The 17,935-nt window shown below is 49.6% G+C and overlaps 1 protein-coding gene across 1 annotated transcript in view; it reads right to left on the bottom strand.

The window, feature by feature from the left end:
- agbl2 (AGBL carboxypeptidase 2) overlaps positions 1-17,935 on the bottom strand; it is an 80,919-nt gene that overhangs the window by 11,506 nt on the left and 51,478 nt on the right. The window contains exons 12-13 of the mRNA XM_078221360.1: positions 14,283-14,353; positions 9,582-9,689 (exon numbers count right to left, since the gene is read on the bottom strand). Coding sequence (XP_078077486.1) covers positions 9,582-9,689; positions 14,283-14,353 — 179 coding nt within the window. The remainder of the gene's footprint in view (positions 1-9,581; positions 9,690-14,282; positions 14,354-17,935) is intronic.

The following is a 17,935-nucleotide window of genomic DNA, read 5'->3' as shown; positions in this document are numbered from 1 at the left end:
CTCTCATGCTCCCAGCTCCCAGTCTCCCCCCCCCCGCGCTCCAGTCTCCCCCCCGTCCCTCTGAGCTCCCCTCTCCTCCAGTCACATCCCCGCTCCCCAGTCTCTCCCCCCCTCATCTCCCTAGTCTCTCCGAGCTCCTAGTCTCCCCTCGATCCCAGTATACCCCTGCTCCCGATCTCCCCCAGTCTCTCCGTGCTCCCAATCTTCCAGTCTCCCCCTGTTCCCAGTCTCTCCGAGCTCCCATTCTCCCCTTGTTCTCAGTATCCCCCTGCTCCCAGTCTCCCCCAGCCTCCCCAGGCTCATTGTCTCCCCATTCTCCTCCCCCCCGCCCCACCACTCCCAATCTCCCCTTGCTCCCAGTAACCCCCGATCCCCAATATCACCCCACTCCCAGTCTCCCCTCCCCCCCCGGCTCCCAGTCTATCTCATTTCCAGTATCCTGCTGCTCACAGTCTGCCCCCGCTCTCAGTATCCTCATGCGCCTCATCTCCCCATGCTCCCCGTCTCCCCCCTCTCCCAGTATACCCCACTTCCCTGTTTCCCCCACGTCCCTGTCTCCCCCAGCTCCCTGTCTTCCCCCCTTGCTCCTAGTCTCTCCCCCACCCTGCTCGCAGTCTCCTCCAGCTCCCAGTCTCCCCCAGCTCCCGGTCTCTCTCCGCTCCTAGTCTCCCCTAGTCTCTCTGAGTTCCCAGTCTCCCCTAGTCTCTCCCAGTCTCACCCCACTCCCAGTTTCTCCCAGTCCCTCCGAGCTCCCAGTCTCCCCCATCCGTTTCCAGAACCCTAAACTCCCGGGCTTCTTCACTCCCACATTTATCCATTGAAATGATTGGGTTATCGCACTTGAATTTATATTTTCTGTCGCATTTTTGTCTATCCTTTTTCTCCTCTTTCAGCAGCAGCAGAAGCAGCAGCCTGAGTGCTGTGTCACAGCCCCACTGTATTCAGGGCCCCTGTAAACCTTGACCTCTTCTGGTGGCCAGGACCCCCCTGGGTTGGGGACTGGAATTATAGCTCTATCATGTGTACAGATACTACTGCTGTGCTGCCCCTTGTCTTGTGGGTACGAGGGGGAGATGGGGGTAGGGTCAGAAGGCAGAGATCAGACCTCACATCAGGATTAATTTCAGAGGCCGGCGACTATCGCCAGACGGCTGTGCACTCACTGCAGACACTCCTTGTACCTTTCCCAGCTTCTGTGTCTGGCCAGATGTGTTGGAGTTTCCTTGGACTTTGCCTCGTTCGGTCCCTTTCTCACCCAGAGCCTGTGCAGCAGAGAGGGAGAATGAAAGAAGGGACACACACGGACACGGACAGACACATGCACACGGACACACACATGCACACGGACACACACACGCACACGGACACACACACGCACACGGACACACACACGCACATGGACACACACACGCACACGGACACACACACAAAGAGAGAGACACAGGGCTCGATTTTAAAATCACATTGTGCCCGTTTTCAGTTGCGAAAAGTTGGTAAAGTCAGGCGTGAGGCGAATAGCACGATCCACGCCTACGTCCGTGTCGGTTCCCCTTTTACCAAGGCCGGAAAATGGCTACGGTCGGGACCACGCCCGAAACAGGCGTGATGGTCATTTAAATGCATTTGCATGTATTTAAATTGACTTAATGGGCTGCACGCCCAACTGTTACCAGCACATTTGCCCATCCAGATTCGGTGCAAAACAGACATGCTCTATGGAAGTCCGATTCGGGTGCTACAGGTAGTGAGGAGATAAGTGCGGAGCGTTCGACGGCTCTCTGCTTGAGATTGGTGGGCGGGGGTTGGGGGGTTGGGGGGGGGGGGGCAGGTGGAGCAGGGTCTGCCGCCACTCTGCCTGTGATCAGTGAGGGGGAAAGGGGGAGGGGTCTGCCGCCACTCTGCCTGTGATCAGTGGGGGGGAGGGGGGAAGTCCACTGCCACTCTGCCCGAGATTGGTGGGGGGGGAAGGGAGAGGGGCCCCAATCAGTCTGGGTGGGGGATAAGGGGGTCAGTAATGTTGTGGGAGTGGGGCAATGTCTGTGGGGGCCGGGGGAGGCATTATCCGGCCCGGGCGCGATGTGGTAGGGGAGCTGCATTCTATCATTTTCTTTTCTGCGCATGGGCAGTTGGAGGCGTCGATCGAAGATGCAGGATTTCGGGCGTGTTAGCCCCACCCACAGGCTTGTGCAACATGATTTGGAATTGCTGATAATTTTGCAGGCAGAGTGCGTATGGGGGCGCTTGAGAATGGGTCTAAAAGTTGGATCTGAAACACTCCCAGTTTCAAGTCCGCCCAGCATTTAGAATCAAAATGGTAAAATAGGGCCCCACAGTCTCCCCATAACGTCACTTACTCCATAATCACAGAATCCACAGAATCACACCCTGCAGACGTGGCCATTCAGCCCATCGAGTCTGCACCAACATGTGAGAAACACCTGAACTCCTACTTAATCCCATTTACCAGCACTGGGCTCATAGCCTTGAATGTTTTAACGTGCCAGGTGCTCATCCAGGTACTTTTTAAAGGATGGGAGGCAACCTGCCTCTACCACCCTCCCAGGCAGCGCATTCCAGACAATCACCACCCTCTGGGTAAAAAAGATTTTCCTCATAATCCCCCCTAAACCTCCTGCCCCTCACCTTGAACCTATGTCCCCTTGTGACTGACCCTTCAACTAAGGGGAACAGCTGTTCCCTATCCACGCCATCCATGCCTCTCAATCTTCTACACCTCAATCAGGTCTCCCCGCAGCCTTCTCTGCTCCAATGAAAACAACACAAATCTATCTAAACGCCATTAATATCTGAAATGTTAAAAACCCAGACAACATCCTGGTGAATCTTCTCTGCACCCTCTCCAGTGGAATCACATCCTTCCAATAATGTGGCAACTAGAACTGCACACAAATACTCCAGCCGTGGCCTCACCAAAGTTCCATACAACTCCAACAAGACCCCTTGCTTTTCTAATCTACGTCTCGATTGATAAAGGCAAGTGTTCCATCTGTTTTTTTAAATCACTTTGCTAACAGATCCTTCTGCCTTCAGAGATCTATGGACAAACACACCATGGTCCCTTTGTTCCATAGAACTTCCTAATGTCATGCCATTCATTGAATATTTCCTTATCAAATGACTCCTTCCAAAGTGGATCACTTCACACTTTTCAAGGTTAAATTCCATCTGCCACTTATATTACCTATTTGAACATCCTGTCTACATTTTCCTGTAGTCCAAGACACTCCACTTCACTGTTAACCACCCGTCCAATCTTTGTGTATCCACAAACTTACTAATCTTACCACCCACATAGTCATCAATGTAATTTCTCTAAATGATGACTACAAGGATACCCAATATTGATCCCTGTGGTACGCCACTGGACACTGGCTTCCAGTCACTAACACAGCCTTCTATCATCACCCTATGTCTTCTATAACTGAGCCAATTTTGAATCCACTTTATCAAATTACTCTGTATCCCATGTGTATTTGCCTTCTTTAGAAGTCTCCCATGTGGAATCTTGTTAAAGGCTTTGCTGAAATCCATATAAACTACATATACTGCACTACCCTCATCTACACACCTGGTCACCTCCTCAAAAAATTCTATCAAATTTGTTAGACATAGCCTTCCTCTGACGAAGCCATGCTGACTATCCCTGATCAAGCCTTGCCTCTCCAAGTCTAGATAGATTCTCTCCTTCAGAATTTTCTCCAATAGTTTCCGTACAACTGGTGTGAGACTCGCTGGTCTGTAGTTCCCTGACTTATCTCTACAACCCTTCTTAAATAGCAGAAGCTCATTAGCTGTTCTCTAGTCCTCTGGCACCTTCCTCATAGTAATAAGTCTCACAACACCAGGTTAACGTCCAACAGGTTTATTTGGTAGCACAAGCCACTAGCTTTCGGAGCGCTGCTCCTTCATCAGGTAAGTGGGAGTTCTGTTCACAAACAGGGCATAGAAAGACACAAACTCAATTTACAAAATAATGGTTGGAATGAGAGTCTTTACAGGTAATCAAGTCTTAAAGGTACAGACAATGTGAGTGGAGAGAGGGTTAAGCACAGGTTAAAGAGATGTGTATTGTCTCCAGCCAGGATAGTTAGTGAGATTTTGCAAGCCCAGGCAAGTAGTGGGGGTTACAGATAGTGCGACATGAACCCAAGATCCCGGTTGAGGCCGTCCTCATGTGTGCGGAACTTGGCTATCAGTCTCTGCTCAGTAACTCTGCGTTGTCGTGTGTCGTGAAGGCTGCCTTGGAGAACGCGTACCCGAAGATCAGAGGCCGTATGCCCGTGACCGTTGAAGTGTTCCCCAACAGGAAGAGAACACTCTTGCCTGGTGATTGTCGAGCGGTGTTCATTCATCTGTTGTCGTAACGTCTGCATGGTCTCCCCAATGTACCATGCCTCAGGACATCCTTTCCTGCAGCGTATCAGGTAGACAACGTTGGCCGAGTTGCAAGTGTATGTACCGTGTACCTGGTGGATGGTGTTCTCACGTGAGATGATGGCATCCGTGTCGATGATCTGGCACGTCTTGCAGAGGTTGCTGTGGCAGGGTTGTGTGGTGTCATGGTCACTGTTCTCCTGAAGGCTGGGTAGTTTGCTGCGGACAATGGTTTGTTTGAGGTTATGCGGTTGTTTGAAGGCAAGAAGTGGGGGTGTGGGGATGGCCTTGGCGAGATGTTCATCTTCATCAATGACATGTTGAAGGCTCCGGAGAAGATGTCGTAACTTCTCTGTTCCGGAGAAGTACTGGACGACGAAGGGTACTCTGTCCGCCGTGTCCCGTGTTTGTCTTCTGAGGAGGTTGGTGCGATTTTTCGCTGTGGCGCGTCGGAACAGTCGATCAATGAGTCGAGCGCCATATCCTGTTCTTATGAGGGCATCTTTCAGCGTCTGGAGGTGTCTGTTGCGATCCTCCTCATCCGAGCAGATCCTGTGTATACGGAGGGCTTGTCCGTAGGGGATGGCTTCTTTAACGTGTTTAGGGTGGAAGCTGGAGAAGTGGAGCATCGTGAGGTTATCCGTGGGCTTGCAGGACAGTGAGGTGCTGAGGTGACCGTCCTTGATGGTGATGCGTGTGTCCAAGAATGCAACCGATTCTGGAGAGTAGTCCATGGTGAGTCTGATGGTGGGATGGAACTTGTTGATGTCATCATGTAGCTGTTTCAATGATTGTTCACCATGAGTCCAAAGGAAGAAAATGTCATCGATGTATCTAGTGTATAGCTTCGGTTGAAAGTCCTGTGCGGTGAAGAGGTCTTGTTCGAACCTGTGCATGAAGATGTTGGCATATTGAGGTGTGAATTTAGTCCCCATGGCTGTTCCGTGTGTCTGGATGAAGAACTGGTTGTTGAAGGTGAAGACATTGTGGTCCAGGATGTGGTCCAGGATGAAGCGGATGAGATGTAAAATTGCATCTGGAAACTGGCAGTTGTCGGCGTTGAGTACTGAGGCCGTTGCAGCAATGCCATCGTCGTGGGGGATGCTGGTGTAGAGTGCCGAGACATCCATTGTGACGAGGAGTGCTCCTGGTTCAACTGCTCCATGTGTGCTGAGTTTCTGTAGGACGTCCGTCGTGTCGTGACAAAAGCTGGGGGTTCTTTATACAACGGGTTTCAGGATGCCCTTGACGTAGCCGGAGAGGTTCTCGCACTGGGTCCCATTGCCCGATACGATGGGACGGCCGGGTGTGTTTGCCTTGTGTATCTTTGGGAGGCAGTAGAGATCTCCAACGCGGGAAGTATGCGGGATGAGAGCACGGAGGGTGCTCTGAAGGTCCGGATCAAAGGTCTTGGTCAGTCTGTTGAGTTGACGGGTGTGTTCTTTGGTCGGATCTGCGGGTAACTGTCTGTAGTGTTCCTCATTGTTCAGTTGTCGGTACACTTCTTTGCAGTAATCCGTTCTGTTCAGTATGACGATGGCCCCTCCTTTGTCTGCTGGTTTGATGACAATGTTGCGGTTGGTCTTGAGAGCGCGGATGGCATTGCGTTGTGCTTGGGTGATGTTCGGGGCTGTCTTGTGCGTGCGGCTGATGAAGTTGGTGTTGACGCACCTCCTGACGGCTTGGGCATACATGTCAAGTCGAGGGCAGTGGCTTCTTAGAGTCGGAAAGAGTCGAATTGGACTCCTCCGGACTTCCTACAGAAACTCAGCACACATGGAGCAGTTGAACCAGGAGCACTCCTCGTCACAATGGATGTCTCGGCACTCTACACCAGCATCCCCCACGACGATGGCATTGCTGCAACTGCCTCAGTACTCAACGCTGACAACTGCCAAGCTCCAGATGCAATTTTACAACTCATCCGCTTCATCCTGGACCACAATGTCTTCACCTTCAACAACCAGTTCTTCATCCAGACACACGGAATAGCCATGGGGACCAAATTCACACCTCAATATGCCAACATCTTCATGCACAGGTTCGAACAAGACCTCTTCACCATACAGGACCTTCAACCGATGCTATACACTAGATACATCGATGACATTTTCTTCCTTTGGACTCATGGTGAACAATCACTGAAACAACTATATGATGACATCAACAAGTTCCATCCTACCATCAGACTCACCATGGACTGCTCTCCGGAATCGGTTGCATTCTTGGACACACGCATCTCCACCAAGGACGGTCACCTCAGCAATTCACTGTACCGCAAGCCAACGTATAACCTCATGATGCTCCACTTCTCCAGCTTCCACCTGAACATGTAAAGAAGCCATCCCCTACCGACAAGCCCTCCGTATACATAGGATCTGCTCGGATGAGGAGGATCGCAACAGACACCTCCAGACTCTGAAAGATGCCCTCATAAGAACAGGATATGGCGCTCAACTCATTGATCGACAGTTCCAACGCGCCACAGCCTCTTGCCTTCAAACAACCGCACAACCTCAAACAAACCATTGTCCGCAGCAAACTACCCAGCATTCAGGAGAACAGTGACCACGGCACCACACAACCCTGCCACAGCAACCTCTGCAAGACGTGCCGGATCATCGACACGGATGCCATCATCTCACGTGAGAACACAATCCACCAGGTACACGGTACATACTCTTGCAACTCGGCCAACGTTGTCTACCTGATATGCTGCAGGAAAGGATGTCCTGAGGCATGGTACATTGGGGAGACCATGCAGACGCTACGACAACGGATGAATGTACACCGCTCGACAATCACCAGGCAAGAGTGTTCTCTTCCTGTTGGGGAACATTTCAGCAGTCATGGGCATTCAGCCTCTGATCTTCGGGTATGCGTTCTCCAAGGCGACCTTCACGACACACGACAATGCAGAGTCGCTGAGCAGAGACTGATAGCCAAGTTCCGCACACATGAGGACGGCCTCAACTGGGATCTTGGGTTCATGTCGCACTATCTGTAACCCCCACGACTTGCCTGGGCTTGCAAAATCTCACTAACTGTCCTGGCTGGAGACAATGCACACCTCTTTAACCTGTGCTTAACCCTCTCTCCACTCACATTGTCTGTACCTTTAAGACTTGATTACCTGTAAAGACTCGCATTCCAACCATTATTTTGTAAATTGAGTTTGTGTCTTTATATGCCCTGTTTGTGAACAGAACTCCCACTTACCTGTTGAAGGAGCAACGCTCCAAAAGCTAGTGGCTTGTGCTACCAAATAAACCCGTTGGACTTTAACCTGGTGTTGTGAGACTTCTTACTGTGTTTGCCCAAGTCCAATGCCGGCATCTCCACATCATGACCTCCCTCGTGTCCAGAGAGAATTAAAACTTTGGGTCAGAGCCCCTGCAATCTCCTCTCTTACCTCCCACAGCAGCCTGGGACACAAATCATCTGGACCTGGAGATTTGTCCACTCATAAGTCTGCCAATACCTCCAATACCTTGTCCTTCCCTATGTCAATTTCTCAAGAACCTCACAGTCTCTCTCCCTAAACTCCATACCTTCATCCTCATTATCTTGGGTGAAGATGGATGTGAAGTATTCATTCGACACTCTATCAATGTCCTCTGGCTCCACCCAGAAAATACCCCTTTGGACCCTAATGGGCCCTACTCTTTAATAAAAGCAAATTACTGTGAATGCTGGAATCTGAAACCAAAAGAGAAAACGCTGGAAAATCCCAACAGGTCTGGCAGCATCTGTAAGGAGAGAAAAGAGCTGACGTTTCAAGTCCAGATGACCCTTTGTCAAAGCTAAAAGACATAGAAAGTGGGAGATATTTATACTGCAGGCGGAGGGAATAAAAGATGAGTCATAGCCATAGAAACCAGGGGAAAAGACTGCTAGTAGCTGTCCACAGAGAGAATAAAGGGTGTGAATGGCCAAACAGCAGAGAAGCTGTAAGCTGTGACAGATGAAGATGTTGGGGGCGGGAGGGGGGGTGGGGAATGGGACAGAGGTAGAGCGTAGAAAAGGGGAAATGGGGGGAGAAAAGGTAAGGGAAGCGGGATGAAGTGGAGGGAAAGAGTGGGGGGGAGGAAAGAAAAATGAAGAAAGACAATAAAGAAATAAAAGGTAGAGAACAGTAAAAAATTAAATAAAATAGAATGAAAACAAAGGGGTTGAAGTGGGGTAGAGCAAATCATCTGAGGTTTTTGAATTTGATGTTGAGGCCAGAAGGCCGGAAGATGTGATGCTGTTCCTTCAGTTTGCGTTGAGCTTCACTGGAACATTGCAGCAGGCCAAGGACAGACATGTGGGTATGGGAGCAGGATCGTGTGTTAAAATAGCAAGCAACCGGAAGGTCAGGGTTCTGATTGCGCACAGACCGAAGGTGCTCAGCAAAGCGGTCACCCAGTCTACGCTTGGTCTCTCCGATATAGAGGAGACCACATTGTGAGCAGCGAATGCAATAGACCAAGTTGAAAGAGGTGCAAGTGAAACGCTGCTTAACCAGGAATGAATGTTTTGGACCTTGGACGGTGAGCATGGAAGAGGTAAAGGGACAGGTGTTACACCTTCTGCGATTGCATGGGAAGGTGCCACGAATGATGAGAGAGGTGTTGGGTATAGTGGAGGAGTGGACTAGGTTATCCCGGAGGGAATGATCTCTGTGGAATGCTGACAAAGGGAGTGAAGGGAAGATGTGTTTGGTGGTGGCATCACACTGGAGTTGGCGAAAATGGCGGAGGATTATGCTTTGCATGTGGAGGCTGGCGGGTGAAATATGAGAACAAGGGGGACTCTATTCTTGTCTGGGAGGGAGGGGGTGAGGGTCATGGCGTGGGAAATAGACTGCACGCTGTTGAGGACCCTGTTGACAACTGTAGATGAGAATCCACAGTTGAGGAACAAGGAGCACATATTAGAAACACCACTTTGGAAAGTGGCATCATCGGAACAAATGCGACTGAGGCAAAGGAGCTGAGAGAAAGGGATGGAGTCCTTACATGATATGGGGTGTGAAGAACTGTCGTCCGGATAGCTGTGGGAGTCAGATCCTGTAATGTCACTCCATAATGTCACACACTCTCCATTGTCCCATCCCATCCCTCACTCCCCAACAGGTTTTGTCACCATCTCTATTGCTATGTTGGGTGACTGTATTGCCTATGCTGTTGGTGTTGCTCACTCACCGTCTGATGCTTGATCTGAGCTGACAGTGATGGGATATTGAGGAGCTGATGTTGGTGCAGTCTGTTCCTTTCCTTTCTCGTTCTCAGCCTCTTCTTCTTCAGATGTGCCTAAGCGACAGAAGCAGAGTCAAGGTGAAGTGGTGAACGTGGGATCCAGTTGGTGGGTATCTTGGGGCCTGGGGTTGGGGAAGGGGTGGGGGGGGGGGGGTGCATACGATTTATAGCCCCGAACCAATCTTGCTCTCACAATGTGCTGGGGGCACCAGGCTTGACTTTCTCCAGAGGGGCCTGTTCACCTAAAGGCTACATTGTAAGTTCCTGATCACTGTCTAGAGGACAGCACAATACTCAGAGAACCATAGAGTGCCTACAGTGCAGAAAGAGGCCATTCAGCCCATCAAGGGGGCAGCACGGTAGCACAGTGGTTAGCACTGCTGCTTCACAGCTCCAGGGTCCCGGGTTCGATTCCCGGCTCGGGTCACTGTCTGTGTGGAGTTTGCACATTCTCCTCGTGTCTGCGTGGGTTTCCTCCGGGTGCTCCGGTTTCCTCCCACAGTCCAAAATGTGCGGGTTAGGTTGATTGGCCAGGTTAAAAAATTGCCCCTTAGAGTCTTGGGATGTGTAGGTTAGAGGGATTAGCGGGTAAAATATGTGGGGGTAGGGCCTGGGTGGGATTGTGGTCGGTGCAGACTCGATGGGCCGAATGGCCTCCTTCTGCACTGTAGGGTTTCTATGATTCTATGATTCTAAGTCTACACTGTCTTGCCGAAGGACCATCCCACCCAGGTCAACTCTTCCACCCTATCCCCATAACTTCATGCATTTACTATGGCTAATCCACCTAACCTACACATCTTTGGACACTAACGGCAAGGACAGACTGGAAGTAAATACCTCTGAAAAGGCAAGATCACTGGAAGTAAATACCCCCAAAAAGGCAAGGACAGACTGGCGGCAAATAACCCTAGAAAGGCAAGGATAGACTGGAGAAAGCCTGCAGAGTTCTGTAGGGATGCGAAGACAAAGGTGGGTTCGAAGGCCCGGCAGGAGGCGATCGAACCAGCAAGGGTTAAAGTGGCTCAGGAAAGCTGGGACAAGGCCAGCAGTGTTAGGCGTGAACCTGAGGTGGTTAAACAGGCCAAGGCCAGACTAATAGAGCCAAAAGAGTAGAGCCAGTGGAGTTTAAAAAAAAGATGAAGGACGTGACCCTCAATTCGGGTTGCCTTGTTAAAAGGGGTCCAGGGAGAGTCCCAAGCAGGTAAAGAGAGAGTGAGGGACATGTTTGATTTTGATTTATTATTGTTACATGTATTAACATACAGTGATAAGTATTGTTTCTTGCGTGCTATACAGATAAAACATACCGTTCATAAAGAGGGAACCGAGAGAGTGCAGAATATAATGTTACCGTCATAGCTAGGGTGTAGAGAAAGATCAACTTAATGCAAGGTAAGTCCATTCAAAAGTCTGACAGTAGCAGGGAAGAAGCTATTCTTGAATGGGTTGGTACGTGACCTCAGACTTTTGTATCTTTTTCCTGAAGGAAGAAGGTGGAAGAGAGAATGTCCGGGGTGCGTGGGGTCCTTAATTATGCTGGCTGCTTTGCCGATGCAGTGGGAAGTGTAAGACAGAGTGAATGGATGGGAGGCTGGTTTGCATGATGGATTGGGCTACATTCACCACCTTTTGTAGTTCCTTGTGGTCTTGGGCAGAGCAGGAGCCATACCAAGCTGTGATACAACCAGAAAGAATGCTTTCTATGGTGCATCTGTAAAAGTTGGTCGTAGAGTCGAGCTGACATGCCAAATATCCTTAGTCTTCTGAGAAAGTAGAGGTGTTGGTGGGCTTTCTTAACTATAGTGTTGGCATGGGGGGACCAGGACAGGTTGTTGGTGATCTGGACACCTAAAAACTTGAAATTCTCGACCCTTTCTACTTCGTCCCCATTGATAGACAGGGGCATGTTCTCCTTTATGCTTCCTGAAGTCGATGACAATCTCCTTCGTTTTGTTGACATTGAGGGAGACATTATTGTTGCCACACCAGTTAACCAGATTCTCTATCTCATTCCTGTACTCTATCTCGTCATTGCTTGAGATCCGACACAATGGTGGTGTCATCAGCAAACTTTAAAATTGAGTTGGAGGGGAATTTGGCCGCACAGTCATAGATGTACAAGGAGTATAGTAGGGGGCTGGGGACACAGCCTTGTGGTGCACCGGTGTTGAGGATGATCGTGGAGGAGGTGTTGTTGCCTATCCTTACTGATTGTGGTCTGAGAGTTAGGAAGTTCAGGATCCAGTCGCAGAGGTCTAGGCCATGGAGTTTGGAGATGAATTTCGTGGGAATAATAGTGTTGTAGGCTGAGCTGTAGTCAATAAATAGGAGTCTGACAGAGGTGTCCTTGTTATCCAGGGTTGAGTTCAGGGCAGGGAAATGGCATCTGCTGTGTACCTGTTGCGGCGGTAGGCAAACTGTAGTGGATCCAGGTAGTCCGGGAGGCTGGAATTGATTCGTGCCATGACTAATCTTTCGAAGCACTTCATAATGATGGATGTCAGAGCCACCGGCCGATAATCATTAAGGCATGCTGCCTGGCTTTTCTTAGGTACCGGGATGATAGTCATCTTCTTGAAGCAGATAGGGACTTCAGATTGTTGTAAAGGATGTCCCACTTAGTTGAGAGTCGTGGGGCAATAGAGCAGGAGCTGAACAGCCATAAGAGGGCAGTATTGTTCCAGAAGATATGGGACAGGTTAGGGGAAAGAGAGAGAGGGAATGGACAATACCCTGAAACAGAGATTACAAGGTGTGTTTCAGGGAAAACCATATGGAATGATCCACTATCAAATCAAAGGAACCTCTTGCAATGGGCGGCACGGTAGCACAGTGGTTAGCACTGCTGCTTCACAGCTCCAGGGACCTGGGTTCGATTCCCGGCTTGGGTCACTGTCTGTGTGGAATTTGCACATTCTCCTCGTGTCTGCGTGGATTTCCTCCGGGTGCTCCGGTTTCCTCCCACAGTCCAAAGATGTGCGGGTTAGGTCGATTGGCCATGCTAAAATTGCCCCTTAGTGTCCTGGGATGCGTAGATTCGAGGGATTAGCGGGTTAAATATGTAGGGATATGGGGGTAGGGCCTGGGTGGGATTGTGGTCGGTGCAGACTCGATGGGCCGAATGGCCTAGTTCTGTACTGTAGGGTTTCTATGATTCAAATGGTATGTTGGCCTTCATTTGCGAGAGGTTTAGAGTATAGGAGCAGGAATGTGCTGTTGCAATTATACAGGACCTTGATGAGGCCACACCCAGAGTATTGTGTGCAGTTTTGGTCTCCTTTTCTGAGGAAGGATGTTCTTGCTCTTGAGGGAGTGCAGCGAAGGTTTACCAGGCTGATTCCAGGGATGGCGGGACTGATGTATGAGGAGAGATTGACGAGGTTAGGATTGTTTTCGCTGGAGTTCAGATGAATGGGGGTGGGGGGGAGGCGGATCTCATAGAGACGTATAAAATTCTAACAGGACTAGACAGGGAAGATGCAGGGAGGATATTCCCGATGGTGGGGGTGTCCAGCACCAGGAGTCACAGTTTGAGGAGACAGGGTAGACCATTTAGGACGGAGATGAGAAGACATTTCTCCACCCAAAGAGTGGTGAGCCTGTGGAATTAATTACCACAGGAAGTAGTTGATGCCAAAACATGGAATGTTTTCAAGGGGCGGCTAGATATAGCGCTTGGGGCGAATAGGATCAAAGGTTATGGGGAAAAAGCAGGATTAGGCTATTGAGTTGGCTGATCAGCCATGATCGTAATGATTGGCAGAGCAGGCTCGAAGGGCCAAATGGCCTCCTCCTGCTCCTATCTTCTATGTTTCTATGTTAAACTTCAACAGATCTAACAGTGTGGAGAGCCAATCCAGTACAGGAAGTGAGTCCAGACACCCTACTGGGGCTTAAAATCCACTGACGTCCCAGAAACCAGATTTGTAAAAGTGTCTGGGGCTTTAAGAAGTGAAAAGCAGCCCCCAATCCTGCAGTGAGGAACATTTGCACAGCTTGAACAGTTTTGCTCAGTATCCTGTGGGTGGAGAGGACTGGATCTGCTCGATCCCCAGAGGTGACATAAAGCAACCTGGCTTTACCTGGTGAAACCCAACTGCTGCTAACCACCTGAAGGAGCCCTTGGACCATTCATAATCTGAACTGAAAGAAGGCAGTGTGTTCTGAAACAATAGAACTGACCCCAAAATAACAGTGAAAATTCAGAATATAAATGCAAAACCAATCCTTTCAAGTACAAAGATGCTTGTAACTATCACCCCAAGCAATGTGGCAGAGGGAGATGGAAGTAATATCACTGGACTGGTAAATGAGAGCAACACGGGTTCAAATCCCAAAATGGCAGCTCGTGGAGTTTAAATTCAATTCATAAACCTGGAATTGGAAGCTTGTTTCTCAGTAACGGTGACTATGAAACTATCATCGATTGTTGTGAAAACTCATCACATTTGAAAACATCCTGTGGGAAGGAAATCCACCGTCCTTACCTGCTCGGGCCTGCCTCTGGCAGCAGACCCACAGCAATGTGGTCGACCCTGTAGTAACTTAGCAAGCACTCAGTTATGGGTAACAAACAGTGGACTTGCCACTGAGGTCCCAGTCTCATGACCACATTTGAAAAATGAACATAATCTCTGTCCTCACTCACCTTCTCTGTGAGTTTCATTAAATGTGCTGGGGGTCCGTCTGACTCAGAGCTGTCTGACCCGCTGGTGCTGAAAGAAATGTGCACAAAGCTCACGGTAAGAGGGGAACAATTTCACACTGAATATCCTCCAGTCATCCCCATTCATCCAGTCGCTCACACACACGTTATCACAATTTCAACATACACACCACTCCTCATACATCCCATTCCCTGTCCACAGTCCCCTCTGTAAATACCCCATCCCCTGTACACACCCTCCATGAATACCCCATCCCCTGTACACACCCTCCATAAATACCCCATCCCCTGTACACACCCTCCATAAATACCCCATCCACTGTACACACCCTCCATAAATACCCCATCCCCTGTACACACCCTCCATAAATACCCCATCCCCTGTACACACCCTCCATAAATACCCCATCCCCTGTACACACCCTCCATAAATACCCCATCCCCTGTACACACCCTCCATAAATACCCCATCCCCTGTACACACCCTCCATAAATACCCCATCCCCTGTACACACCCTCCATAAATACCCCATCCCCTGTACACACCCTCCATAAATACCCCATCCCCTGTACACACCCTCCATAAATACCCCATCCCCTGTACACACCCTCCATAAATACCCCATCCCCTGTACACACCCTCCATAAATACCCCATCCACTGTACACACCCTCCATAAATACCCCATCCCCTGTACACACCCTCCATAAATACCCCATCCCCTGTACACACCCTCCATAAATACCCCATCCCCTGTACACACCCTCCATAAATACCCCATCCACTGTACACACCCTCCATAAATACCCCATCCACTGTACACACCCTCCATAAATACCCCATCCCCTGTACACACCCTCCATAAATACCCCATCCCCTGTACACACCCTCCATAAATACCCCAGCCCCTGTACACACCCTCCATAAATACCCCATCCACTGTACACACCCTCCATAAATACCCCATCCCCTGTACACACCCTCCATAAATACCCCATCCACTGTACACACCCTCCATAAATACCCCATCCACTGTACACACCCTCCATAAATACCCCATCCACTGTACACACCCTCCATAAATACCCCATCCCCTGTACACAGTCCCCTCCACAGCAGACACCATCTCCCTGGCCTTGCACTCAACCCTAGAACACCTGGATAACAAAGACACCTATGTCAGACTCCAATTTATTGACTACAAATCAGCCTTCCATGCCATTATTCCTACAAAACTCATCTTCAAACTCCGTGGCTGGAGGGAGGGGAGTGGGGAGGGGGTGGGGGCACTGTCACTCCACCTGTGACCAGTGGGGGGGGAAGATGGGTCCGTTGCCACTCTGCCTGTGATCAGTGGCGGAGAAGGGGGGAGGAGGGGCCCGCGAGCAGTCTGGGTGGCGGAGGAGTGGGAAGATAAGGGGATCAGTTGTGGTGGTGGGGCAATGTCTGTGGGGCCAGGGGGTCTGGGAGGGATGTGGCAGGGGAGCAGCGTTCTGCGCATGCGCAGTTGAAGGCGCCGATTGGAGCTGCAGAGTTTCAGGTGCGGACAGGTTTGGGCAGCGTGATCCAGACTCGCTGATATTGTTGCAGGCAGAGTGCGTATGGGGGTGCCTGAGAAAGGGTCTAAAAGTCGGATCTGAAACACTCCCAGTTTCAAGTCCGCCCAGCACTTAGAATCAAAATGGTAAAATAGGGCCCAGAGAATCTGGTGAAATGGTGTGACGACAATAATCTCTTCCTCAGTGTCAGCAATATGAAGAAGCTAGTCATCGACTTCAGGAAGCGTAGTGGAGGACATGCGCCTGTCTACATCAACAGGGATGAAGTGGAAATGGTCGAGAGCTTCAAGTTTCTCGGTGTCCAGATCATAGAATCATAGAATCCCTACAGTGCAGAAAGAGGCCATTTGGCCCATCGAGTCTGCACCGACCACAATCCCACCTAGGCCCTACCCCCATATCCCTACATATTTACCCACTAATCCCTCTAACCTACGCATCTCAGGACACTAAATGGCAATTTTAGCATGGCCAATCAACCTAACCCATACATCTTTGGACTGTGGGAGGAAACTGGAGCACCCGGAGGAAACTCACGCAGACACGAGGAGAATGTGCAAACTCCACAGAGACAGTGACCCAAGCCGGGAATCGAACCCAGGTCCTTGGCGCTGTGAAGCAGCAGTGCTAACCACTGTGCTACCATGCCACCCCAACCTGATCACCAACAACTTGTCCCTCCATGCCAATATTATAGTTAAGAAAGCCCACTAACACCTCTACTTTCTCAGGAGGCTAAGGAAATTTGGCACGTCCACTACAACTCTCACAGTTGCACAACTTTTACAGATGCACCATAGAAAACTACAAAAGGTTGTGAACATAGCCCAGTCCATCATACAAACTAGGCCTCCAATCCTTTGACTATGTCTACACTTCCCGCAGGCTCAGAAAAGCAGCCAGCATAATGAAAAACCCCACACACACTGAAGATACTCTCTTCCACCTTCTTCCGTCGCAAAAAAGATCCAAGAGCTCGAGATCACGCACCAACCCATTCAAGAACAGCTTCTTCCTTGCTGCCATCAGACTTTTGAATGGACCTATTTCACATTAAAATGATCTTTCTCTACACCCTAGCTATGACTGTAACACTACATTCTGCGCCCTCTCCTTTCCTTCTCTATGAATGGTATGCTTTGTCTGCATAGCGCGCAAGAAACAATACTTTTCACTGTATACCAATACACGACACAATAATAAATCAAATAAATACCCTATCCACTGTATACAGTTCCCTCCATAAATATCCTGTCCACTGCACACAGTCCCCTCCATAAATACTCACCGACTCTACACTGTTCCATCCTCATCCCCACCCCCACCATCTCTTGTTCCCTGACACCTGGGCATAACCGTGATGTTAAGTCTTACGATCAGGCTGCATCCTCGATATCTGTGTTCCAGTTTGTTTCTGTGCACCAGTGTGTTGCTGCCAATTATCAGCCTGGGTATTGTGTACTGTATTGCTGTGTTTATCACAGATTCTTTGCAGCGCAGGAGGAGGCCATTTGGCCCATCAAGATGGCACTGGCTCTCTATCTAGTCCCACTCCCCTGCTTTATCCTTGTAACCTTGCACATTTCCTCTTTTCATAGCAATCCAATTCTCTTTTGAATATCTCAATCGAACCTGACTCCATCACCCTCTCAGGAAGTTTGTTCCAGACTCCAACCACTCTCAGGGTGAAAGAATGTTTCCTCACATCACTTCCATTCCTTTTGCTAATTATTTTGAAACTGAGCCCTCCAGTTCTTGATGCTCTTTTGAGTGGGAACAGTTTCTCACTATTTACCCTGTCCATATCCCTCAGGATCTGAAATACCTCTATCATGTCTCCTCTCAGTCTTCCTGTCTCCATGGCAAACAGCCCCAACTTCTCCAATCTGTCCTCATAGCTACAGTTCTTTATTCCTGGAATTATTCTTGTGAATCTCCTCTGTACTCTCTCCAATACCTTCACATCTTTCCTCAGGTATGGTGCTCAGAACTAGCAGCAGTCTCCAGGTGGAGCCTAACTAGTGTCTTATACAAATTCAACATAACCTCCTTACTCTTGTACTCAATGCCCC

This window comes from Mustelus asterias, chromosome 9, assembly GCF_964213995.1.
Source record: "Mustelus asterias chromosome 9, sMusAst1.hap1.1, whole genome shotgun sequence".
In the NCBI taxonomy this organism is placed as follows: Eukaryota; Metazoa; Chordata; class Chondrichthyes; order Carcharhiniformes; family Triakidae; genus Mustelus; species Mustelus asterias.
Note: the sequence above shows the minus strand (reverse complement) of the source record. Positions and strands in the feature narration are given on the sequence as shown.